This window comes from Ambystoma mexicanum, chromosome 4p, assembly GCF_040938575.1.
Source record: "Ambystoma mexicanum isolate Mex_15411 chromosome 4p, UKY_AmexF1_1, whole genome shotgun sequence".
Classification (NCBI taxonomy): Eukaryota; Metazoa; Chordata; class Amphibia; order Caudata; family Ambystomatidae; genus Ambystoma; species Ambystoma mexicanum.
The window spans coordinates 41,278,222-41,305,601 of NC_090927.1; the positions used below are offsets into that span (position 1 = coordinate 41,278,222).

Below are 27,380 nucleotides of genomic sequence, written 5' to 3' on the forward strand. Positions count from 1 at the left end.
CCCGTGAGCCGTGCAATTTGAGTGGTGCGCTTGACGTTACTCATAAATCTCTCTACCATGCCATTGGCTTGTGGCCACAAAGGTGTTATTTATCGATGTCGAAAACCCATGCATTCTGCAAAGGTTTTGAAGTCCTGCCCTGTGAAAGGGGGCCCATTATCAGTCTTCACGACTTTGGCAACGCCATAGGTGGCGAACATCCTGTCTAGCGCAAGAATGGCATGGTGAGCTGACGTGGACGGTACTATCTGCAGGTCCGGGTATCGCGAGTACTCATCAACTGCCACTAATATGTGCTCTCCCCCTTCCATTGGCCAAAAGTAGTCAACTGCTATCTCTTCCCTTGCCCCTTCGGGAAGTGCTGTCATACACAGTGGCTCAGGCGCAGTATGAGGTTTTATGACTGCACAGGTGGGGCAGTTCTTGAGCAGTTCTTCTACTAGTGAATCGAGGTGGGGGAACCACAGTTTTTGTCGTAACATTGTTTTTGTGGACACTATACCCGTGTCCTTCGTGGGCTAGCTCAAGGACTTTCCGTCGCAGATTGTGGGGTATCACGAGTTTGGTGCCTTTGAGTACCAGTCCCACGTCTGACTTTGCAAGTTCCTCCTTTACGGCTAGAAAACACGTGAGGCCTTGTCCTATTCCTTCACTTACTGTTTCTTTGAGTTGTTTCGCCTGTTTCCACCGACCCGTCTCCAGGCATCTTAGTATGATTTGCAAGCCTTGGTCCGTGTTGGATTCACAAATTATTTGGTCCATGTCGAGACCCTGGGGTGTGTTGCTTTGGATGACGTATCGTATGTATTGATCTGCAATGGACAGCTCAGGCTTGCATCCTTCTCGTGGGTGACGTGAAAGAAAGTCTGCTGGGTTTTGCTCTTTGCCTGGTCTGTGTGTTATGGTGAACTGGTAGTCCTGGAGGCGGAGTACCCACCTCGCTATTCTGGGCGGCATCTTGGTTTGTGGGTTGCCATAGATGAAGATCAATGCCTGGTGGTCCGTCACTACGGTGAACGGCTTTCCGTAAAGAAATAGATGAAAGTGTTTGCAGGCCCAAACCACTGCTATACCTTCCTTCTTGGCTTGAGAATATGCCTGCTCGGTCTTGGACAGGCTTTGGCTGGCATATGACACTATGTGTTTGTCATGTCCTTCCTTTTCATCAAGTTGTGTAAGTATGGCCCCAAGGTCTACTGGACTCGCATCTACGATGAGTTCTGTGGTTCTCCTGGGATCGAAGTAGGCCATGTTCCTGGCGTCTATTAGGAATTCGGCTGCTGTTTGGTTGATTTGGATCATGAGCATTGGGCTGTGTTCCTTCGCCGTGTTGTTTCCTAGTGCGTACAGATAACCCTTTTTCCATGGTTCCTCTTGGTGTCTCTCATTTCTCCAGGCGTTCTCTTCCGAGGATGCACTTGATGCGCTGTCGGACAGTGATTGTTCTACGAGGTACCTGATGTACCGCCGTGGTCTCCTCCTTTGTCTGGATGCTGGAGTCTTGTTTTCTCTCCACTCTCTTTTCTCTTGTCTTCTCTCGGGTTGCTCGTCGCGGTTTCTGTGACGTGTCGTAGGGTTGGTGTGTCGTCCGGAGTGGGGTTTGCTGACATTGCTCCTGTTCCGGTGCTGATTTTCCGTTCCTCCCTGCTCCCCGCATTTTGCTGCAAAAAATCAGGCACACAGTTTTGTAGTGATTTTCCCCTCCGCAGGCAGGGCATTGCCCCTCATGGGGGTACTCGTGCCCACACCTGTAGCAAAATGAGTCGCTGTTGTTTCTTTGGACACCTTCTAGCTTGTTAATGTTCTCTTGCTTCCCCATGTGTGATTTTTATATCATCGAGGCCTTCCGCCTGTGCTACCAGTGCGGCGTCCGAGCGAGCCAGGCGTAGTATTTCCTCCAGGTTGTGTGGCTTTTGCAGCAGTAGCTCCCTGAAGTCAGCGCTTCACCCTGCTATGATCTATGACCGAAGGGCTTCTTCGTTTGAATAATTGTTGAAGTCACAGTGTTTCATTGTCAGTCTTAGCCTCATATCAAATGCGTCCATGGTCTCACCTTTGAGTTGTTTTGTGGTGTGGAAGATATGCCTTTCATAGTCCACGTTTGTGTGGGGTGTAAAATAGTCGGTGAGGGTTGTCTTTAAACTGGTGTAGGTGTCTATGTTGCTTTCTGGTATTTTATCTAGAATGTCCCACACATTTGAGCCCACTACGTGGTTGAGTAAGCTGTGTTTCTGCTCATCTTCTATGGGTCCTACCACTTTTAGGCACCTCGAAGTCCCTCAGCCACCTTTTCCATCGTGATCCCAGTGTGCTGGTGTCGGTGAGGTCAAAGTTCGATGGTAGTTGGGACAGGATGCTGTCCGACATTATGTTAGGGAGTGATTTGGCCGGGGTCACTGGAACAGTCAGTGACTCCTCCTCTGAAATGCTCATGTGGGGATACTCAGTGGGTGTAATCTCCAGGCTGGTTTATATATATGTTTTTCTTTTTTTTCTTGCCTCCTGTGCCTGAAGAGGTTCCCGGTGTATTTCCCTATGGGTAGAATGAGGTCCAGGTGGGGGTGCTGTAGTGGTGCAGTTGTTCAGGGTTTCCCACCTTGCGCTCAGGCCTTTGCGACCTGTGATTGATTTTGGGGGGAGAACATTTTTCTCCGGTGAAATGGGGCCCAGGCGGGGGCGCTGTGTCCAGTGCTGGTGGGCGGGTCTTGTCCGCTTTGTTTGTAGGCCTTTGCGGCCTTTGCGCTCAATTGTAGGTGGGAGAATATATATCCTCAACCGCTGCTGGATGCCAAGAAGATGAAACGGGGAGCGTGCTGCTATCTTACCCGTTTTTCTGCTCGAACGGGAGGACCACACGTCCACCGCTCCTCGGTGACTCTGCGAGCCGTTGCTGTCGGCAGGAGCATCTCTCCTCGACCACCCGGAGCTTTGTAAGCGGGGAGCCGCTGATCCACCCGCAGATGTTTGTTGCTGCCGTCGGCAGGGTCACGGCCCTGCCTGGATTCATGCAGGTAGGGCTGGATTCATGTGGCCAGCTGGCAGGGAGCCGTTGCACCCCTTCCTGCCTTCCTCGTGTGCCGCTCACAGTGCAGGCAGCTCGCGCCTCCAGTGGCGCCCTGTCAGACGTGCCACGAGCGCAGAGCCTCCGAGGTGGCTGGCTTGGTGTGGCTTCCGATCCGCCTCGTCGCCATTGTTGTGTCCCTATGTGGACCGCCTCACGCTCTGAACCACAGTCGTCCTCCACACCATGCAAGGAGAGGCAGACACAGGAGCTGGGGTGCAACACAACTTTAATCATGAACCCAATACTAGGAACTGCCTTTTCCCTTCCCTTGCTTGTTCCTCCCCTTCCCGCTGCCCTGGGGCCCTGCCCATGTGACATGAGGGCGGTGACGACACCACACTCCCCAATTCGAACCCCCATCACTGGGTCCTCCCTGTACCCCCCGACCCGTACTCAACACCCTCCCCAATTCAAACCCCCATCACTGGGTCCTCCCTGTGCCCCACCTACCCGTACTCACCACCCTCCCCAATTCAAACCCCCATCCTCCTTTTTCTCCACTCCAGCTCACACCTCTGTGTTTTACAACAGTTCAATCAAGACTGATAAAAACACAATGATAGAAAATGCATTTAAATGACTACCATGAGTGTCATTGCACATCATGCAGCTTTAAGCAGCACCCACCTTCCAGCCACACAGCATTCACACCTCTTAAGGGACATGCCCAGGACTATAGCCACCTCACCTTTACCTGTAAAGACACTGAGCTTCATTACGAGTCCGGCGGTAACCGTGCTGGAAATTCCGGCAGGTTACCGCCAGACCCGTAATACCATTCCGCCTCCGTGATTGCCGGAATCACCGGGGCATTACAACCCCGGTGACCCGGTAATTCCGGAGGCGGAATTCTGTTAATCCCCATTCCCATGGAATCCCATAGAACTCCATGGGAATGGGGAAGTGGAAACACCGGCACCATGCTGTAATGGTGCTGGTGTTTCCATGTCCGCTTGCAGGCGGGTGGTGTTAAACCCGCCAGGTCAGACCTGGCGGGAATGACTCCTCCCGCCTGCAGGACTCTTAATCAGCCGGTCCGGAAAGAACGGTGGTGGCGGATTTACCACCACCGTTCTTTCCGGACCGGCTGACTTGTAATGAGGCCCAGTGTCTGCAGCACTGGAATAGTGCTCTGGGTCAAATAAAGTCACCGTACAATGGCAGTTTTTCCTCAAAAAGTAAGGGAACGTAGTACCCAGTAGTTCCCACACACTTTGACCTCTGCCCATAAATAACCAGTGTTTCTACTTTTGACAAAGCACATTTATGAATTTCCTGGGCCATTTGTAACTATCTTACCCTTGGTGGTCGTCCCATGCCATAAATTCTGACCCTATTATTAGACACTTAAATCAAATTTACAGTGAATGCTGCTCCATGAATATTATGTGTGCAGAATGACTAATCCCCCTCACTATCACGAGAGGGGGCTTAGATTCTATTAAAGACAAGGAGGCGAGTATTATGCAAAACAATCTTTACTACTGACACATAGCAGCAAAGAAAAAACTTTTGTGAAACCAATAACTTTTTTATGAAAACAGAAATAACACAGTATTCTATAGGAAAACATAGGGAAGAAACCAAGTCCAAGATGGGGCTCAGGACAAGCCCATGCAACCAATCAACAGGGACCCACCCCCATAAACGTCCCTTCCTCTAAACACAACTCCTCTTCTGAAGCTGGATTCTGACGCCATTGCAAGTGAAACAGTATACGTCAACACCCCAAACTGATGATCAGCTCCGCCGTCCTCTTGTGACATCATCCAGAGATCTTCAACAAATCATCGTCCTTCAAACTCTTCAACCCGAAGCTGTAAATGAAAAAACAAATCAGCAACGGGTGGGTGGGTGTGATAATACTCGCCTCCTTGTCTTTAATAGAATCTAAACCCCTCTCACGATAGTGAGGGGGATTAGTCATTCTATGACACAACAAGGAGGCTTCATATTATGCAAGTTCAAAGCCCTTGCATTACATCAATTCCAACCTTAACATTGCTTCTATGATAAAATGACTTCAATGTGAACCTCCTCAACCAGTCAACTGCTTTCAACATGTTGTTCAACCTCCCTCCAGAGGATGCTATGACAACTCAAGGCCTCCTTTTGGCTGAGAAAGCCCCGAAGGAAGCAATATCAATCCCAGGAAGTTAATAACCCCCCAAACCTGCATAATCAGGGAGGCGGGAGATATATGCCCTAAGGTTACCCTAGGGAGGCAGTTGAGAGGTACCTGGAGATCATAATAACTTCACATTTCAAGCCATCTTACAATCCTGAAAAAAACACACCAATCACTGCATTGTGAAATGTTGGATACCAAATAAGAAATAACAAGCATTTATTTGATCTAGATACAAAGAAAAACTACCCCAATCAGGAGAAAAAACCTTATGCCAAATCCAAAGATCCAAACTGACACTCTTTAAATTGAAAGAGAGACGACCAAACATTGACAACTTGAGAACTATGGTATGATGCTACCTGACGTGTTGTTTACAACCTGCCTACGACACAGAGGTCCCTGAGCTACTCTTCCGAGAGAGGACACACTATCGTTACGGGCCCCGAGAGAACAACCTAGGACCCTATTAACCTCCTAAGAACTTAAAACTTGCGTGTAGGGGTAATCTTAATACGGATGGACCTAATGGCCTATCATACTAAAAAGGCGTCAAATTCAGGAAAAGTCCTGTAAGCCATACCTCCCTTGAACCTTTCAACAACAAAAAAAGAATTGCTCAATAAATCCAACGACTAACAACTTGTATAGGAGGAGTAGAAAAGGATAGAGGTGTCAAGCCAAACACCAGTTCACGAAGCCGACCTAAACATATAAAGAAACGTACTAAGCGGAAGCCGCCTAAGAACTCTTGATGACAACAGAGACCAGCGAGAGTCCTCGAAAGCAGCTAAAGAGCTAACAAGCGTCTAAGGCATACGAGAGAAAAAACACCCCGGCAGGACCAGGACGTGAAGAAGACATGCCAGGTCCGTGACAAGCCGTGATCGGATAGGTAGAGGGCACGGGATACCTCCCAGTAAACTGCAAACTACACCAGAGATGTGCAACAAGTAACCACTAATAAAAAATGTTATCAACTTCCTACACACTTGCCTCAGAACTCGACCACCACAGAGAACCAGGGAAATTCAAGGAAAGAGACCCTGCCCAACCTCAGGAGAAACAACAGGCGTCAAAATGTAAAACCTGACCTGCAATTGCGAGAGTGAGGAGAGAAAGAGTAAACTAGATAGATGAGACGCTAGGTCAAAAGGACTGCCTACGAGAGGAGCTTCTTACAAGTCAGAGTGTCAAAGCACCAGAACCTCCCAGGGGTACCCCCTCCATTGCATCGTAGATCCCCTATTCCAAACTATCATTTGTAATGGATCAAAAAACCCCTTCAAGACCTGCTGGGCGGACATATGCCTGAGGTAACATATGAGCTATAACCTGGCCCAGGGAACAATACCACTACTTGAGAAAAAAATACACTGTCTGGTGAAAGCGTTTTTCCCCCCAGGCGCTGCGACACACTGAACGGAAGGGAGCTGAAAAGACGGTCTGAATGGAGGCAGAAGCCTTTCCCCTCCCTTCTCTGAAAACTTGAGGGACACTATTCCAACCCTAAAAGAGGGGAAGTCCCCGCCTGGTCCTAGCTAGTGTATCCATTGTGAAAGCTGGGTCTTTCCACAATAATTAGAAAAACTAGGGCTAACCACAGGGACCCTATCAAAGCAGGAGAGTTAGGAGAATCTAGAAAATTCTACGCTAAAAAGGAGCATGGAGTCCTGGAGAAAATATAACACAAACCCCCTTTCCCAGAGACAGGTAATCACTGGTACGCTACGTAGGGGACGCACCACAGGCCGGCAAGAGACCTCACAATGCCGAAGGCAGAAACAATGCAGAAGTGTTATCCCGTCCCGGGAACCAGAGAGAAAAGGAGCCCCTAAAAAAAGGAAAAACTGGAACTACCAGGAAACATGTCTCTGAGGTCTAAACAGATCCTCTAATCCCCAGAGGGAAAAAAGATGACCCTGAGATGGCTAATTCCCTTCATCATGACAAACTGGCCAACCCTTAAATAATTGGGAATGAAACCCTCCTGGGAATCAGAACCAGGAATCTTAGTGCTGAGAAAGAGGGAAAAGCTGTAAAGGGGGCAGGGATCTTGTCGAACGAGGGGGAAGGAGGAGGAGACAATTGACAAGGAGCAAAACTATCTGAAGTATCTGCAGAGGAAAAGGGAAAGGGAGTGGCCTGAGTCAAAGTAATCAGGTGAGATAGACCCCCCCACAGTTTACGTTTCCGGACCCTAACGGGGGAATTAGCAGGAGAGGGAGACCTATACCTAGGAGTGAGATGTCCTCCTAAATACCCAGACTTCCTTGAACACTTCCTATTGATCGAGGGGCAACCCAGATTAGAGCTGGGATGGAAATCAGCCACCCTTGCAATCAGTTTATCAAAAGCCGAGGCTAGCGTTAAGTTCAAATTAACTAGGGCAGAGTCCACACAATCCTGATCCGCCCTAGTTAACGCCGGGGGGGCCGCTAGGGAAACCTCTCCTGAAACCCCTCCCCCCAGAATCCTCCCCAGACCTTCCAGTTTTATTAGAAGCCTTAACCTGGGAAGAAACATCAGCCGAAGGAAACCCCTGGGAATCCTTGGATGAAAACATAATGGAAGAACCCACCAAGCAAAAGGGAAATAGATAAAATAAACAAATGGAAAGAATGTGCATGTACAAAACTGCCCTTTAATAAGAACACGCGGGTTGCAGTGGGCTAATTAGCAAGCCAAGCAGGCAGTGAAACGTTTCACAAAATGATTCATTGTACCAGGCTGAGCCTGGAAACCAAGCAGGATAAGCAGAGCCCCACAAAGGAAAAGGGAGCCGTTATCTCTTCCCCCCACTCATACAAACCAGTTTATAGTAATAATGAAGAGGCAGATACACTTATATTCGCTGAGCAGGCGAATATTTCAATTGAAAAATAAATTACATTAGCCGAGCAGGGGAGTATTCAATCCAACATACGACGCTCTATGAGCGTTACTCCGCTGAGCAGGCGCGAGCGAATACTGAGGATAGAAAGCTGACTGGATGCCGAGGGGACGTCCTGCGTCGTATAAAAAACAAGCGCTAACAAGGGAAGGTGGGAGAGAGGAAGGGGGAGGCGGACGAAAGGGAAAGCTCCGGCTTGCCCGCAGGCACGAAGGGCAGAGCAGAGGGCTCTGCCTTCCCACGTGTAAGAGCAGCGTGGGAAGGCCAGGGAGGCCTCGGCTTAGAACGCTGATGTAGCGTAACAACACACGTGACCACTGATGGCAAAAGAAAGCAGCTCAGCGGTCGCATATACAATAAATGCAATAACAATAATATCTCCATAAAAACAAAAAGTATCACATAAAACAGCAAAGTGCAAGCGTGACAAGAAGTGTACTTAGCTCATGCGTCAGCAGCAAAGAAAGAGGAGGTGTGTTTAGAGGAAGGGACTTTTATGGGGGGGGTGTGGGGGTCCCTGTTGATTGGTTGCATGGGCTTGTCCTGAGCCCCATCTTGGACTGGGTTTCTTCCCTGAGTTTTCCTATGGAATACTGTGCTTTTTCTGTTTTTATAAAAAAAAGTTATTGGTTTGACAAAAGTTTTTTCTTTGCTGCTATGTGTCAGTAGTAAAGATTGTTTTGCATAATATGAAGCCTCCTTGTCGTGTCATAGAATTGACGTTCAAGAGGCGAGTGCACATCCAGTCCTTTTTTCTTTCCCTTGCAGTTTTCCTTGTCTCAGTAAAACATAAATGCACACATTTTTCATCACCTGGGAGGGAACATTTGCCTCTGAAAGCGGGGAAATAACTATTTTCCATAGGATTATTTTAGGAGGGAGAAAGTAAAAATAGCACATTTGTTTTGTAGAAATCTCTGGAGTGTCCTGCCTAAATCAGAAGGTTTGGCAGGCATGTGAATAATCCATGACTTAAAGTCGCAGAAAGCAAAGATAGAAACATAAGATTGAGGTAAATATAACTCTGGATGACGCTAAGATTTCAAAATGACTTGAAATGGCCAAACAAAGAGTGAACTGACCTTGGCCCGCCATTCAAATGCCCTTTTCCCTTTAAATTCCCACCCGGGGAATCTCTCGCCCGCAACAGCATGCGTGTGATTCACTGAATATCACATATTTTAGCCATCATTTTATGAGGTTTTTATTGTTTTATTATATAACTGTTTAATGTATTTAAATGAGATGTAATCCTCCATTTACTCAAACATGTTCAATGAAATGCGATTTGAATCTTGTTGAGGATGTGATTGTTATTTTCACTTTATTGGTCTTGTTCCTGAAATAAAGCATTTTGGATGATGATGATGGAACTCTTTTTGCGCATCTCATTGAAAGAAATTGAGACTATTATGTTTTTACATTTACACTGGTTAGAAGGATATGATCAATGGCCTCACTGCTGTCAGTGCTTCTTCCAGACATTTATTATCGAGGCAGACGCATGTCCTAAAAGATTTGTTGCTGTCAGCCCTGGCTGTTGTCAACAGCTATGTTCAGTTCTTATTAATCAATCATAGAATACATGGCAGCCTGCAATACTGGTATAAAAGCCTCTTGTAATATGCAAAGTCAACATGCTGGGGCTTCAGGTAAGTGAATCACGTGGATCAGGAACACTCAGGACCCGTTGGTCTCCACCACCAAGGCAGCTCTTCCAACTGGAGCTCCTGGAACCTCTTGGAAGGATCCTTCCACAATATGCATGCATTCCACAACTCACTCATGACATCACCGCTGCAGGCTCCCCAACACAGAGGAGAGGAAGGGAATGCAAGACAATACACACCTCCCTTGCTTCCACAATATGCATGCATTCCACAACTCACTCATGACATCACCGCTGCAGGCTCCCCAACACAGAGGAAAGGAAGGGAATGCAAGACAATACACACCTCCCCATGCATTCCAGAACTCACTCATGACATCACCTCTGCAGGCTCACCAACACAGAGGAGAGGAAGGGAATGCAAGACAATACACACCTCCCCATGCATTCCAGAACTCACTCATGACATCACCTCTGCAGGCTCACCAACACAGAGGAAAGGAAGGGAATGCAAGACAATACACACCTCCCCATGCATTCCAGAACCCACTCATGACATCACCACTGCAGGCTCACCAACACAGAGGAAAGGAAGGGAATGCAAGACAATACACACCTCCCCATGCATTCCAGAACTCACTCATGACATCACCGCTGCAGGCTCACCAACACAGAGGAGAGGAAGGGAATGCAAGACAATACACACCTCCCTTGCTTCCACAATATGCATGCATTCCAGAACTCACTCATGACATCACCACTGCAGGCTCACCAACACAGAGGAAAGGAAGGGAATGCAAGACAATACACACATCCCCATGCATTCCAGAACTCACTCATGACATCACCACTGCAGGCTCACCAACACAGAGGAGAGGACGGGAATGCAAGACAATACACACCTCCCCATGCATTCCAGAACTCACTCATGACATCACCAATGCAGGCTCACCAACACAGAGGAAAGGAAGGGAATGCAAGACAATACACACCTCCCCATGCATTCCAGAACTCACTCATGACATCACCAATGCAGGCTCACCAACACAGAGGAAAGGAAGGGAATGCAAGACAATACACACCTCCCCATGCATTCCAGAACTCACTCATGACATCACCGCTGCAGGCTCACCAACACAGAGGAAAGGAAGGGAATGCAAGACAATACACACCTCCCCATGCATTCCAGAACTCACTCATGACATCACCGCTGCAGGCTCACCAGCACAGAGGAGAGGAAGGGAATGCAAGACAATACACACATCCCCATGCATTCCAGAACTCACTCATGACATCACCGCTGCAGGCTCACCAGCACAGAGGAGAGGAAGGGAATGCAAGACAATACACACCTCCCTTGCTTCCACAATATGCATGCATTCCAGAACTCACTCATGACATCACCACTGCAGGCTCACCAGCACAGAGGAGAGGAAGGGAATGCAAGACAATACACACCTCCCTTGCTTCCACAATATGCATGCATTCCAGAACTCACTCATGACATCACCGCTGCAGGCTCACCAGCACAGAGGAGAGGAAGGGAATGCAAGACAATACACACCTCCCTTGCTTCCACAATATGCATGCATTCCAGAACTCACTCATGACATCACCACTGCAGGTTCACCAGCACAGAGGAGAGGAAGGGAATGCAAGACAATACACACCTCCCCATGCATTCCACAACTCACTCATGACATCACCACTGCAGGCTCACCAGCACAGAGGAGAGGAAGGGAATGCAAGACAATACACACCTCCCCATGCATTCCACAACTCACTCATGACATCACCACTGCAGGCTCACCAACACAGAGGGGAAGAAGGGAATGCAAGACAATACACACCTCCCTTGCTTCCACAATATGCATGCATTCCAGAACTCACTCATGACATCACCGCTGCAGGCTCACCAGCACAGAGGAGAGGAAGGGAATGCAAGACAATACACACCTCCCTTGCTTCCACAATATGCATGCATTCCAGAACTCACTCATGACATCACCACTGCAGGCTCACCAACACAGAGGAGAGGAAGGGAATGCAAGACAATACACACCTCCCCATGCATTCCAGAACTCACTCATGACATCACCTCTGCAGGCTCACCAACACAGAGGAAAGGAAGGAATGCAAGACAATACACACCTCCCCATGCATTCCAGAACTCACTCATGACATCACCTCTGCAGGCTCACCAACACAGAGGAAAGGAAAGGAATGCAAGACAATACACACATCCCCATGCATTCCAGAACTCACTCATGACATCACCTCTGCAGGCTCACCAACACAGAGGAAAGGAAGGAATGCAAGACAATACACACCTCCCCATGCATTCCAGAACTCACTCATGACATCACCTCTGCAGGCTCACCAACACAGAGGGAAAGGAAGGGAATGCAAGACAATACACACATCCCCATGCATTCCAGAACTCACTCATGACATCACCTCTGCAGGCTCACCAACACAGAGGAAAGGAAGGAATGCAAGACAATACACACCTCCCCATGCATTCCAGAACTCACTCATGACATCACCACTGCAGGCTCACCAACACAGAGGAAAGGAAGGGAATGCAAGACAATACACACATCCCCATGCATTCCAGAACTCACTCATGACATCACCACTGTAGGCTCACCAACACAGAGGAGAGGAAGGGAATGCAAGACAATACACACATCCCCATGCATTCCAGAACTCACTCATGACATCACCACTGCAGGCTCACCAACACAGAGGGAAAGGAAGGGAATGCAAGACAATACACACATCCCCATGCATTCCAGAACTCACTCATGACATCACCACTGCAGGCTCACCAACACAGAGGAGAGGAAGGGAATGCAAGACAATACACACATCCCCATGCATTCCAGAACTCACTCATGACATCACCGCTGCAGGCTCACCAACACCGAGGGAAAGGAAGGGAATGCAAGACAATACACACATCCTCATGCATTCCAGAACTCACTCATGACATCACCACTGCAGGCTCACCAACACAGAGGGAAAGGAAAGGAATGCAAGACAATACACACCTCCCTTTCTTCCACAATATGCATGCATTCCAGAACTCACTCATGTCATCACCACTGCAGGCTCACCAACACAGAGGAGAGGACGGGAATGCAAGACAATAAACACCTCCCCATGCATTCCAGAACTCACTCATGACATCACCACTGCAGGCTCCCCAACACAGAGGAGAGGAAGGGAATGCAAGACAATACACACCTCCCCATGCATTCCAGAACTCACTCATGACATCACCACTGCAGGCTCACCACCACAGAGGAGAGGAAGGGAATGCAAGACAATACACACATCCCCATGCATTCCAGAACTCTCACATGACATCACCGCTGCAGGCTCACCAACACAGAGGGAAAGGAAGGGAATGCAAGACAATACACACATCCCCATGCATTCCAGAACTCACTCATGACATCACCACTGCAGGCTCACCAACACAGAGGAGAGGAAGGGAATGCAAGACAATACACACATCCCCATGCATTCCAGAACTCACTCATGACATCACCGCTGCAGGCTCACCAACACAGAGGGAAAGGAAGGGAATGCAAGACAATACACACATCCCCATGCATTCCAGAACTCACTCATGACATCACCACTGCAGGCTCCCCAACACAGAGGAGAGGAAGGGAATGCAAGACAATACACACATCCCCATGCATTCCAGAACTCACTCATGACATCACCGCTGCAGGCTCACCAACACAGAGGAGAGGAAGGGAATGCAAGACAATACACACATCCCCATGCATTCCAGAACTCACTCATGACATCACTGCTGCAGGCTCCCCAACACAGAGGAGAGGAAGGGAATGCAAGACAATACACACATCCCCATGCATTCCAGAACTCACTCATGACATCACCGCTGCAGGCTCACCAACACAGAGGGAAAGGAAAGGAATGCAAGACAATACACACCTCCCTTGCTTCCACAATATGCATGCATTCCAGAACTCACTCATGACATCACTGCTGCAGGCTCACCAACACAGAGGAGAGGAAGGGAATGCAAGACAATACACACATCCCCATGCATTCCACAACTCACTCATGACATCACCGCTGCAGGCTCACCAACACAGAGGAAAGGAAGGGAATGCAAGACAATACACACATCCCCATGCATTCCAGAACTCACTCATGACATCACCGCTGCAGGCTCACCAACACAGAGGGAAAGGAAGGGAATGCAAGACAATACACACCTCCCCATGCATTCCAGAACTCACTCATGACATCACTGCTGCAGGCTCACCAACACAGAGGGAAAGGAAGGGAATGCAAGACAATACACACCTCCCCATGCATTCCAGAACTCACTCATGACATCACCACTGCAGGCTCACCAACACAGAGGAGAGGAAGGGAATGCAAGACAATACACACATCCCCATGCATTCCAGAACTCACTCATGACATCACCGCTGCAGGCTCACCAACACAGAGGGAAAGGAAGGGAATGCAAGACAATACACACCTCCCCATGCATTCCAGAACTCACTCATGACATCACCGCTGCAGGCTCACCAACACAGAGGAAAGGAAGGGAATGCAAGACAATACACACCTCCCCATGCATTCCAGAACTCACTCATGACATCACCACTGCAGGCTCACCAACACAGAGGGAAAGGAAGGGAATGCAAGACAATACACACCTCCCCATGCATTCCAGAACTCACTCATGACATCACTGCTGCAGGCTCCCCAACACAGAGGAGAGGAAGGGAATGCAAGACAATACACACATCCCCATGCATTCCAGAACTCACTCATGACATCACCGCTGCAGGCTCACCAACACAGAGGAAAGGAAGGGAATGCAAGACAATACACACCTCCCTTGCTTCCCCAATATGCATGCATTCCAGAACTCACTCATGACATCACCACTGCAGGCTCACCAACACAGAGGAGAGGAAGGGAATGCAAGACAATACACACATCCCCATGCATTCCAGAACTCACTCATGACATCACCGCTGCAGGCTCACCAACACAGAGGAAAGGAAGGGAATGCAAGACAATACACACCTCCCCATGCATTCCAGAACTCACTCATGACATCACCACTGCAGGCTCACCAACACAGAGGAAAAGGAAAGGAATGCAAGACAATACACACCTCCCCATGCATTCCAGAACTCACTCATGACATCACCGCTGCAGGCTCACCAACACAGAGGGAAAGGAAAGGAATGCAAGACAATACACACCTCCCCATGCATTCCAGAACTCACTCATGACATCACCACTGCAGGCTCACCAACACAGAGGGAAAGGAAGGGAATGCAAGACAATACACACATCCCCATGCATTCCAGAACTCACTCATGACATCACTGCTGCAGGCTCCCCAACACAGAGGGAAAGGAATGGATTGCAAGACAATACACACATCCCCATGCATTCCAGAACTCACTCATGACATCACCACTGCAGGCTCACCAACACAGAGGGAAAGGAAAGGAATGCAAGACAATACACACCTCCCTTTCTTCCACAATATGCATGCATTCCAGAACTCACTCATGTCATCACCACTGCAGGCTCACCAACACAGAGGAGAGGACGGGAATGCAAGACAATAAACACCTCCCCATGCATTCCAGAACTCACTCATGACATCACCACTGCAGGCTCCCCAACACAGAGGAAAGGAAGGGAATGCAAGACAATAAACACCTCCCCATGCATTCCAGAACTCACTCATGACATCACCACTGCAGGCTCACCAACACAGAGGAGAGGACGGGAATGCAAGACAATAAACACCTCCCCATGCATTCCAGAACTCACTCATGACATCACCACTGCAGGCTCCCCAACACAGAGGAAAGGAAGGGAATGCAAGACAATAAACACCTCCCTTGCTTCCCCAATATGCATGCATTCCAGAACTCACTCATGACATCACTGCTGCAGGCTCACCAACACAGAGGGAAAGGAAGGGAATGCAAGACAATACACACCTCCCTTGCTTCCCCAATATGCATGCATTCCAGAACTCACTCATGACATAACTGCTGCAGGCTCCCCAACACAGAGGAGAGGAAGGGAATGCAAGACAATACACACATCCCCATGCATTCCAGAACTCACTCATGACATCACCGCTGTAGGCTCACCAACACAGAGGAAAGGAAGGGAATGCAAGACAATACACACCTCCCCATGCATTCCAGAACTCACTCATGACATCACCGCTGTAGGCTCACCAACACAGAGGGAAAGGAAGGGAATGCAAGACAATACACACCTCCCTTGCTTACACAATATGCATGCATTCCAGAACTCACTCATGACATCACCACTGCAGGCTCCCCAACACAGAGGAGAGGAAGGGAATGCAAGACAATACACACCTCCCTTGCTTCCACAATATGCATGCATTCCAGAACTCACTCATGACATCACCGCTGCAGGCTCACCAACACAGGGGAGGGGAAGGGAATGCAAGACAATACCCACCTCCCCATGCATTCCAGAACTCACTCATGACATCACCGCTGCAGGCTCACCAACACAGAGGAAAGGAAGGGAATGCAAGATAATACACACCTCCCTTGCTTCCACAACAAAAACCTTCAGAAGGATAGGGTACAGGGATGGGGCAGGATACCACACACCTCCCTATCTCCCACAACAAAATCCTACAGAGGGATAGGGTACAGGGATGGGGGCAGGATACCACAAACCTCCCTATCGTCAACAATAAAACCCTACAGAAGGATAGGGTACAGGGATGGGGCAGGATACCACACACCTCCCTATCTTCAACAATAAAACCCTACAGAAGGATAGGGTACAGGGATGGGGCAGGATACCACACACCTCCCTAACTCCCACAACAAAAACCTACAGAGGGATAGGGTACAGGGATGGGGGCAGGATACCACAAACCTCCCTATCTTCAACAATAAAAACCTACAGAGGGATAGTGTACGGGTATTGGGGCAGGATACCACACACCTCCCTTGCTTCCACAACAAAAACCTAGAGAGGGATAGGGTACAGGGATGGGGGCAGGATACCACACACCTCCCTATCTTCCACAACAAAAACCTACAGAGGGATAGGGTACAGGGATGGGGGCAGGATACCACACACCTCCCTATCTTCCACAACAAAAACCTACAGAGGGATAGGGTACAGGGATGGGGGCAGGATACCACACACCTCCCTATCTTCCACAACAAAAACCTACAGAGGGATAGGGTACAGGGATGGGGGCAGGATACCACACACCTCCCTATCGTCCACAACAAAAACGTACAGAGGGATAGGGTACAGGGATGGGGGCAGGATACCACACACCTCCCTATCTTCCACAACAAAAACGTACAGAGGGATAGGGTTCAAGTCCTTAGTAACAGATTCCTCTGGAATCTGGGCCAACCCAGATTCTACATTCCAATGTGCATTCTGATGTAATCGTATGCAGAAGGATACGACACCTATAAAACATGCATTACTCACCGTAATAGCATTTCTGATGATTGTATCTGCTTAGATTCACATGCTGTGCATATGGTCCGACATCTAGTGGTAACCGCAGAGTATTGCATCTTGTCTTTCGGGGACCGAAAGGGGACGTCGGCATAGGCGTGTCTGTAACATTATCCCTATCGTGACGTGTGTAGTACCCAAAATCCCCCACGCACCTAGGTCCCTCCGATTGTATTTTTTCTGCCATGAGGGAGCCCAAGGCTATAGTGAGTGAGTACATAAAGAGAGAAAGTAGTAAGACGTCTATGTTCCTTCTACCCCGAGCGGGGAGGTAGGGAGAGCGCATGTGAATCTAAGCAGATACAATCATCAGAAATGCTATTACGGTGAGTAATGCATGTCTTCTGATGCTTGTTAATCTGCTTAGAATCACATGCTGTGCATAGACTAGCGAGCAGTTCCCGGAGTTGGAGGTGGGTTGTGAGAAGGAACAGTAGAGAAAAGATGTCTTAGTACTGCTTGTCCCATCTGAGAATTAGACCTAGAATGAGTGTCTAGGCAATAGTGTTTTGTAACGGTGTGTACAGAACTCCAGGTTGCAGCTTTGCAAATGGACTCAAGGGGAACATTTGCAATGAATGCTATGGAAGCCCCAGGGCCTTGAGTAGAATGTGCTCTAGGCTTAAAGGGCAGTTCTCTCTTAGCAAGAGAGAAGCAGAGTGTGATGCAATTGCCAATCCACATTGAGATGGCTGATTTAGAGACAGGATCCCCTTCTCTACCAGCTGCCACTGAAACGAAGAATTGTTTAGTCTTCCTTAGTGGTTTAGTTCTTTCCAGGTAAAACATGACTGTCCTGCGCACGTCTTGTGTGTGAAGGATTCTTTCGGCCATGGTAGAAGGGTTCTGGAAGAAAGTGGGTAGTTCGATTGACTGGTTCACATGGAACTTCAAAATTAATTTAGGTGCAAACCTGGGATGTGTGCGCAGAACTACCTTATCTTTGTGGACTGTAACAACGGGGTCTAAAACAGAAAGAGCCTGTAGTTCGCTAACTCTTCTGATAGAAGTGATAGCCACTAGGAAGGCTGTCTTATAAGTCAGGTCTTTCAGACTTGCTTTATGCATAGGCTCGAAGGGAGCTCCCATGAGCCTGGTCAAAACCACATTCAGATCCCATCCAGGGGCTGGGTGAGAGATGGGAGGATAAATCCTCTTAACCCCTTCCATAAAGGCTTTAATTACTGGTATTTTCCACCACAATACTTTTTTCTGTGATGTGGTGTAGGCTGACAGAGCAGCCAGATGATCCTTTAGGGAATTGAAGACTAACCCAGAGTCCAACAGGTGGGTTAGATACAACACAATGTGTGAGGGTGAGCAATCGATGGGATTGACGCCCTTGGAATTGCACCAGATGACAAAATGTTTCCATTTGCTGGCATAGCAATAATGTGTATTAGGCTTTCTCGCTTCCCTGAGTATGTCCATGCATCTCTGAGGGAGTTGCAGGTGTCCAAACTCTATGACCTCAGGAGCCAGGCTGCTAAATTCAGAGTTTGTGGGCATGTGTAAGGTCTCCCCCCTGTCCTGAGACAACATGTTGTACGGGCAGGGCAGCTTGACTGGTGGGGAGAGGGACATTTCCATCAGGTGCGCGAACCAGGATTGGCGGGCCCACATGGGAGTCATCAGTATCATGGTAACTGGTTCCTGGTGCATCTTGTGCACTATCTTGTTGAGAAGGGGAGTCGGGGGGAAAAGCGTAGACAAATTTCCCCAACCAAGTTATCCAGAGACTGTTCCCCTTGGATCGGTTCTCGGGGTACCTGGAGGTGTAGTCTTGGCATTGGGCATTTGTCACGCTCACCTGATTACCACAGAGGCGCAGGTTTGGCTTCGAGTGCTGATGCTTCTTCTATGGTGAAGCGCAGGACTCTGAAGATGGACTCACTGGCTCGCAGGAATATTCCCCTGTGCGTGAAAAGGGAGTATTACCTAATGACGGAATAATGCTCAAGCCTCCCACTCCCTTCCAACCCTCCACGATACCCTTCCTCGATTCCCTGTGAAGTCTCACCTTAGGGTCTGGAAGGATGAGTTCTCCATCCTGCTTCTGATGCAGGGGCGCGTTGAAACCCAGTTACTTCACTGGATTGAGGTTTGATGGGAGTTCAAATAAGCTTGACTATTCAGGTAAGGCGCTGTAAGAGTTTTGTAGCAAGTTCAAAAGTTCAAGCTTAATAATAATGTTCATTGTCTTATTGCAGCAAGCGCTAACGCTTATGTCTTTTTCCCCTTAGGGGCCGGGGTTCGGAATGCCGGAGTTATGGCGCCGACCCGAAGTGAAACGTGCAGTTCCAGTAAATGACAGGTAAGTTCTGGATGAGCGTTCGGGTAATGTCTTTGCATTCGCTCATTCAATGTCTTTGGCCCTCATTACGACCCTGGCGGAAATCGAAAAACGATGGCGGAAATGCAATACTGCCATCGAATAGCGCTCGGTGCGATTATGACCCGTCACCGTAAAGTACGATGCCATTAGCGACACCGTAGTGAACGCCAACGCTAACTGCACCAAGTACGCGCACGCGCGCCATGCCAAACCGTAATTACCACCATGGCGCAATGGTACGCGAATTCTGACCCTAGCGGACATGTACCTAACGCCATCAAGCATGGCGGAAAGTACCATTCCGCCATGGTGAGAAGTACGGCATCGCGAACTAACCGTAAAAGGCCCTACTGAGTGCCTGTACACCACCCCCTGGCCACACTGGGCTTCGTAGGCAAACGCGCCCAGTTCAGTACCACGCAACTATACTCAGAAGCCGGAACCCAATGCAGATCTTCTCACAATACATCGCTCCACAAATAGGAATATGCTACATTACTTGCAAAGAAGAACGCTACACGGTTAATATCAGAATAGAAATTTAATGCACAACAAAATCACCAAGCCCATACAGCCATTAGGTCATGAACTCCAAAATATATTTCAATATTGTGGGCTGCATCCGCAATAAATGACCAGCTTCATCTTGTGTGACGCCCTGTTCCTTCATGGTACACAGGGGCTACATTCACGTTCAAAAAGGCAACATGGAAGCGCCTAGAACCGCAGGGCCGTCCCATTAGGTAGGCACTAGTCCAGCTGAAAGGTCGATATGTTGCTCCTAGCCACTAGTACTGCGTAAGGGCATGTGGCCCATTGGCGATCGTCCCATAAGATCGTAATGGTGCTCCACTGATTAACACGAAGCAGCAGGTGTCGGGAGTAAAAGCCATCTGCAGGAGTGGCATACAGATGGCAGCGGCAAAAGGGGAGGAGATACCTGTCACCCAAATGAAATGAAAAAGAATAGTATGGGCATCAGAACTTCATTTGAATTACTCACTTCAATGATCACACTAGATCCACAGCCATATAGCCCACTCAAAAGGATTATTCCCACCCAAAAATCACTTGCGAATCATAACTATAAAAATCGAGGTGAAAACACTATTACAAACGAGTGTTTGTGTGCATGCGTCTGTCAAAACAGAATCCATTAGATGGGATTAGTAACGTGCATAGACACAAGTGTTTGAAGGCGCGTCGAGACAGGGAGGGTTCAACAAGGGCAGTTAGACGATGGTCCCACTATGGCAGCTCTGCATCACATAGCGCAGGGGAGGTGGATAGATTCCAAAAAGCCCTGTACATGGCATACTCTCCATTAAATCATCTGTCCATGCATCCATACATCATTCCCTCATCCCGGAATGAAAACGCCTGATTATTTACTCACATAACATGTGAAATTTCCATTGAGTCTGTGCGTAATGCAGTCTGCAAAATCCACTGTGCTCCAGGCCGGAATTCCAGTGTTGTGAAGTGACATGTATTTGGGAACGTCCTGCCTTATCGTCCACTACGCTATTGCGCATCCCATACTATTCATTTCAATCATTGCATTCACGCCATGGCCCCTGTCCCAAGGACATTAAACAATAGAACGTTATATTTGCAGTCAGACCTGTGGGCGTCTCCTCGCCGCTAGCTGAAAACCGAAAGCGCCGTCCTTCGAATTCCTCATTTGCAACATCACGTCGAAAAGGCATCTGTGACCGCTTCAAATCACAAATTTATCCATGTAGTGCGGCAGTGTGTGAAAATGGCAACTGGCTTCACTCACAAATGGGACGCCCCGCCCGTCGGTGAACCTCGGTACAGTGCTGCATGAGGGTCCACCGTTAATCGAGTACTACATTCCACTGACCCTTCACAAGTTTGTTCGCGACTGCAAAGATAGTATGTGAAACAATGGGACCATAGCAGAATGAACATATGAACCAATATTTCACTGCCATCGGGATCAAATACATGATTGTAATAGCAAGATGCCATGCGTCGAATTGCAGCGTTGTGTGCGGGACGTGCTCGCCCAAAGGGGATTGCAGCTTGCACAGGTGGAATGAATCACCACAGGTGGAGGCTATACAGCCTGAAAACACATAAATTGCACACCCAACCCCCTCCCACAACCACACCCACTCCAAAATGCTACCGGCAGGACTAGCGATGTTGGCCCTGGGGGACCTGATAGCACTGCAAGTACTCCAACTTCAAGAAGAAGACGAACACCAACTCCTACAACAACCGGCCGCACAGAGGAGACGCAGGAGGAGGAGGAGGGCAAGGCAGGGCCAGCAAGGCCCGCCAGCACAGCCACTACCACCACGCAGGCAGCCCGCAATCCCACGCCTCCGAGCATATCCGTTCAACCTCACGGATGAGCAGATCCACACCCTCTACCGTTTGGACCGGGACACCATAACCACCATTATGGACATGACACAGGCTGACCTTGTCAGCATGATAGATAGCCCAACCGCCATCCCACCCCTACTGAAGGTGGTGTCTGTACTACACTTCCTGGCCACAGGCACCTACCAGCACACAGTCGGACAGTTGCATGGCATTTCACAGCCAGTGTTCTCACGGACACTATTGCAAGTGCTCGATGCCCTCCTGAAGCACGCAGACGACTACATCTCTCTACCATGCTCGGAGCAGGAAATTACGAACACAAAAGTGGGATTCCATGCACTTGGCGGCATACCGGGTTGCATTGGTGCCATCGACTGCACCCATGTGGAATTGGTCGTCCCACATGCCATGGAGGCCCAGTACCGCAACCGAAAACAATTTCATTCTCTTAATGTACAAATGGTGTGTGACTCCAACAGGATCATTATACATTGTTGTGCCCGATTTCCTGGATCAACCCATGATTCAATGGTCTTGAGGAACTCTACAATACCACGCTACATGGAGCGACACGCAGGGAACAGATCCTGGCTACTCGGTGAGTCTCATTTCATGCATGATAATGTGGGGTATGTGATGCGGCAATGACCTGGCAGGAAGGGGGGGGGGTGCGTACGTAGCAATGTCATTCCACAAACATCCTTTATTGTCCACATACAGGTGATGCCGGGTATCCACTGAAGAGATGGCTCCTTACACCACTCCGGAACCCACAGAACCAGCATGAGGAGGACTACAACCATGCCCACTCACGTACCCGTGTAATCATAGAACAGGCATTCGGCCTACTGAAGACTCGTTTCCGCTGCCTCAGCAGGTCTGGCGGGGCGCTCCTGTACCGCCATGAGAAGGTTGCAAAGATGGTCATGGCATGTGTCATGCTACACAACATGTGCGTACGTAGAAATGTGCCCATGCCCCCTGACGCAGAACTGCAAGCACCTGAAGATGGTCATGATGAGGGTGGGGATGTGGCAGCACCTCAAGGAGTCCGCGAGGCACAGGAGGGCCGTGACATTCGTCAGATTCTCATTGATTCATGCTTCTAGCACTCACGCCTGGTGGCTGATACATGGACACGGGACTTGTGGCACTGTGTGTGTCTGGAACATGCACAATATGGACTGTACGCCTATAAAGGCCTCGTACACAAAGATCAATGTCCACACATCTCATTGGATGATTGTGCAATGTTTATAGCATATGTGAAATTATGTTACACACCCCATCGACCCGCCACCCAAGTGAGCCCAACACACCCCCTCCACCCTCCTACCTCCCCCCTCGAACACCAGTGTCCAAAGAGGCTCATTGTCAGTGGGCAGACGCTATTGCAAGCCCCCTCTCCGGGTATCAGGGGCACCCCTGCCTGTGGAGCGCAGGTTCCTCCCAGATCTACGTTGGGGGCTGCCCTGGACGGAACTTGCAACGGATGATGTCTCTGCCTGCTCACGTCCATGCATGTCCCTGAGGGTTTGTGAGAGCTCAGTGAGCACACGGCGCACAGCGGCAAGTTCAGCACATACGTCTTTGGACGTCGCATGCAGTTCCCCCCTCAGGCTCTCGGTGCTTCTCTCCATTTGTACTCTCAGGCTCTCGGTGCTTCTCTCCATTTGTGCCCTTAGTGTCTCTGTACTTCTCTCCATTTCTGCCCTAAGTGTCTCAGTTGATGTTTCTATGGCTGCCTTAGTACCCCCACATTCATCAGCATGGTCCTTGAGGAGCGTGGCCAGTTGCTGCTGTTGCACGATCACCTGGTCGAGGGACTGTTGCCTCTGCTGTGCCATGGCCATTTGCGGTGGTGTCACAGAGGGGCTGATCACCTCATGTTGCCTTGCCACAGGGCTTGTGGGGGATGGCCAGTCGTCGTCTTGTGGGTGCCCCTGCGTGGTATCCTCATGGTGTACGGGATGAAACAAACAGGGGGATTGAGACAGGTCATGGATGGATCCTACATCGGAATCCCCGTTTTCAGTGTCGGAGCATGCTGCCATTAATGCAGTGTCACCTATGGTGCTGCTGCCACCAGAAGCAGTGCCTTCTGTGGCATCCATTGGGGGGACCTGTGGTGGTGCTGTTGTGGGCATGCTGGCTGCTGGGGTGCCTGTTGAAGTTCCCTCCTGTGTGCTGCCACTTGATTTGTGCTGCTGCCGTGTCTTGATCCGTGCAGCTGAGGTGGAGGGTCTTTAGCCGTTGGTCTTGGCCCTCTTTGCAGGTGTGCTGGTAGGGGTGTCCTGGAGCTCGTCGTTTGAATCGGACCCTGTGGTGGAGTAAAGGAGGGCGAGCGTTATTAATGGGTCTGTGGAAATTGGAATGGCAATGTATCACATGCATTGGGGTGGTACCTGAGGGTGATTTGGGTCAGGGCCTTGGAGGTGGTTTCATTTTTGTGTGGATTGAGGATGCAGTTGTTTTGCAGCCTGCAGTTAGGGTGTGCCTGCTGCACGTGTAGAGGGTGTTTTTAGGATTTTTAATTATTTATGTATTTAATGTGACTTTTAAAGTGCGCTATCAGGCCAATGTATGTGGACGTTCTCATGGACATGTGTTACTGTTGCACTATGTGGACACATGGTACTTCACATGATTGGACATTGTGGATTCAGCATTGTTTTATTTGGGCCACCTACCTGATTCTTCGGATGTCTGCACTCCTTTCTCCATCCCTCCGACTCCCTCTATACTCTCCATTCCAATGGTGGAGGCACAGATTTCTTCCCAGGGGGTCAACTTGATGGGTGATTCCGATCCTCCCCCGGTAGCTGTGGCAATGTTACGGTTGGCGGATAGTATGCTCCGTACGCGTATCCGCAAGTCGTCCCATCGCTTTCTGCATTGCTGTGGGTTGCGGGGTGCGGTCCCCACCGCACTTACCCGCTGTGCCACCAGGGCCCATATGGCCTTCTTGTTCGCAAGTGCCGTCCTGGTCATTTGCGTCGAGAAGACGACGGCAGCATTCTCCTGGAGGGTCTCTGTGAGCACGGTGAGTTCCTCACGGGAGAAGTGGACCTGCCGCTTGCGGTCGCACGCTTTTTTCGCTACTTTTCCCATTTTTATTGCTTTCACTAGGGTGGATGACGGGTTGGGATGTGTCTCAGGGTAGTATTTTTTATGGTTGTGTGGGAATTCTGATTTTATAGGTGTACGGCGTGCTGTTTCCCGTTCCGGGACCATGTTTTTACTTCCGTTTCCGTATATTTACGGTCACCGTACTTTCCGATTGCCGCTCATTACGGTGACCGCTAAGATGGGTGGCGGAATTGCACCTAGGGCGCCGTACGACGGCGGTGAGGGGCGTTTTGGGGACATTTCCGCCATCGCGGACTTTGCACTTCCGCCATGGCGTAGTGCTCGTTCCCGATGGGTCGGAATTAGCCGCACTTTACTCCGTCGTGCAATGGCGGAAACGCTATTTACGCTATGGCGGTCAGGTCAGTCACTTTCCGCCAGGGTCGTAATGAGGGCCTTTGTCTTTTTTCCCCATAGGGGCCGGGGTCCGGAATGCCAGGAAGCGGCAGGACCCGAAATGAAATGGGAATGACCCAACAGGTAAGTCTTAGAAGGAAACTGAGCTTTTCCTATTCCCTTCCTTCTCTCACCTTGTGTTCTTGTCTTTTTCTCTCTAGGCTTTGGGAAGTGGCTGCGGATCCGGATGATCGCTGCTGAAGATGGAGGTGCCCAGGAAAGGTGAGTGAAATGCAGCGCTGCAGCGATCGTAGCGAAATGCTTTTAAAATGATGTCTTCCCTTTCAGGATCGTCGGTGTGAAGTCTCCGTGATGCAGCTTTAGCAGGTAAGGTCTTCTTTCTCTCCAATTCTCTCTTATCTCCCTTTGCAGGCGACCCAGGATGCTGACAGGCGTGGCTGAAGTCCAGAAGCAGGAGCTGACACGGTGAGCGTCCAGCTGCGAGGAGCAGAACAACGCGAAGCGTGAGTTGCTGATCGGGCGTGGTTTAAATAGCTTTGGAAGAAGTTCCAGGTATGTATCCTTCCACCGATCAGGTATGTACCCTTCCCCGACCACACCCAGGGGAAAGTAGTTCCACAGGTAAAGTAGTTCCATTCAGGCCTCAAGAGGGCCTGGATGTAGCAGCATGGTCTGCATCAGGTAAGTGCACCTTAAAACACTTGAACACATGTCTAGCTTTATGAGCCTGGCGCCTGACAGGGGTCCAACATGAGCCTGGCGCCTAATGCGCCAGGACTGTGTCCAAAGGGCCCCAGCTTGGGCCCGCTGGCACTTCCCTGGGGGAAATGATGCCTGCCTCTGGGGTTGCTGGGTCGGACCTGGCTCCTTGGAGGTAGGCATCATGCCAGCATTCTCCTGAGTAGCGAATAGGTCGATCTCTGGAAAACCTCATTCTGCAAAGACGTTGGACACAATGGGCCTCATTACGAGTTATGCCGGTAAGGGAAAAATGATGCCGGTATGTAAATACCGGCATCATTTAACGTTCCATAGCATTCTGACCCACAAACCTGGTATTAACAGCACCGTTATTTACGGTGCCGCTAATAGCGGCACAGGCGCGTACACGCGCCTCCTCAGGTAGTAAATACCGGCATGCCGGTAATAGGGGGCAATCACAACCCACGCAAACATGCAAATACCGGCATCGCGAACACGGTAATAACGGGCTGCATGATGCCGGAAAAACAGGCATCGCGGACCACCCACAAACAGCAACCAAGATACAAGGCAGCTGCCACAGGTGCTCACAATCCCCACAGGTGGAGTCAAAGGAGGCTGTGCCAGTATGAACTGAGCACACCCACACACCGCAACCCCTCCCGGCGTAGCCAATGCAGAGTTGGCCATCACAAAAGGCGCTCAATGAAACACCACACCCCTTCCCACACCAAAATGCCACCACTAGCACCATCAAACATGGTGCAGGAGGACCCGCCCATAGTGATACAACCACAGCAGCAACGACAGGCAGCACAGAGGAGACGCAGGAGGAGAAGGAGGGCGAGACATGGCCAGCAATCACCACCAGCGCAGCCACCAGTGCCACGTAGGCAGCCACCAATCCCTCGCACCAGACCCAGCCCATGTAAACCAACCCCTGAGCAGACGCACACCCTGGACCGGTTGGACCGTGACACCATCACCACCATAGTGGACATGACACAGAATGACATTGCCAGCCACATCGAGATACGCAATGCCATCCCCCCACCAATAAAGGTGGTTACTGTGCAACACTTCCTGGCCCCAGGCACCTACTAACACACAGTGGACCAGCTGCATGGCATTTCACAACCACTACTCTCACGCATGCTGGACCACGTGCCTGGCAGCCTGGTGAGTTGCACAACTGTCCCATGGCTGTGCTGTGGGGACCTGATCAGTGCAGATGCAGAAGGG

The 27,380-nt window shown here is 49.7% G+C and overlaps 1 protein-coding gene across 1 annotated transcript in view; it reads right to left on the bottom strand.

The window, feature by feature from the left end:
• Positions 1-27,380, bottom strand: part of LOC138452730 (uncharacterized) — a 130,587-nt gene that overhangs the window by 67,756 nt on the left and 35,451 nt on the right. Inside the window, 1 exon segment of the mRNA XM_069605078.1 lies at positions 503-1,661. Within this exon segment, the coding sequence (XP_069461179.1) occupies positions 503-1,661 (1,159 nt within the window).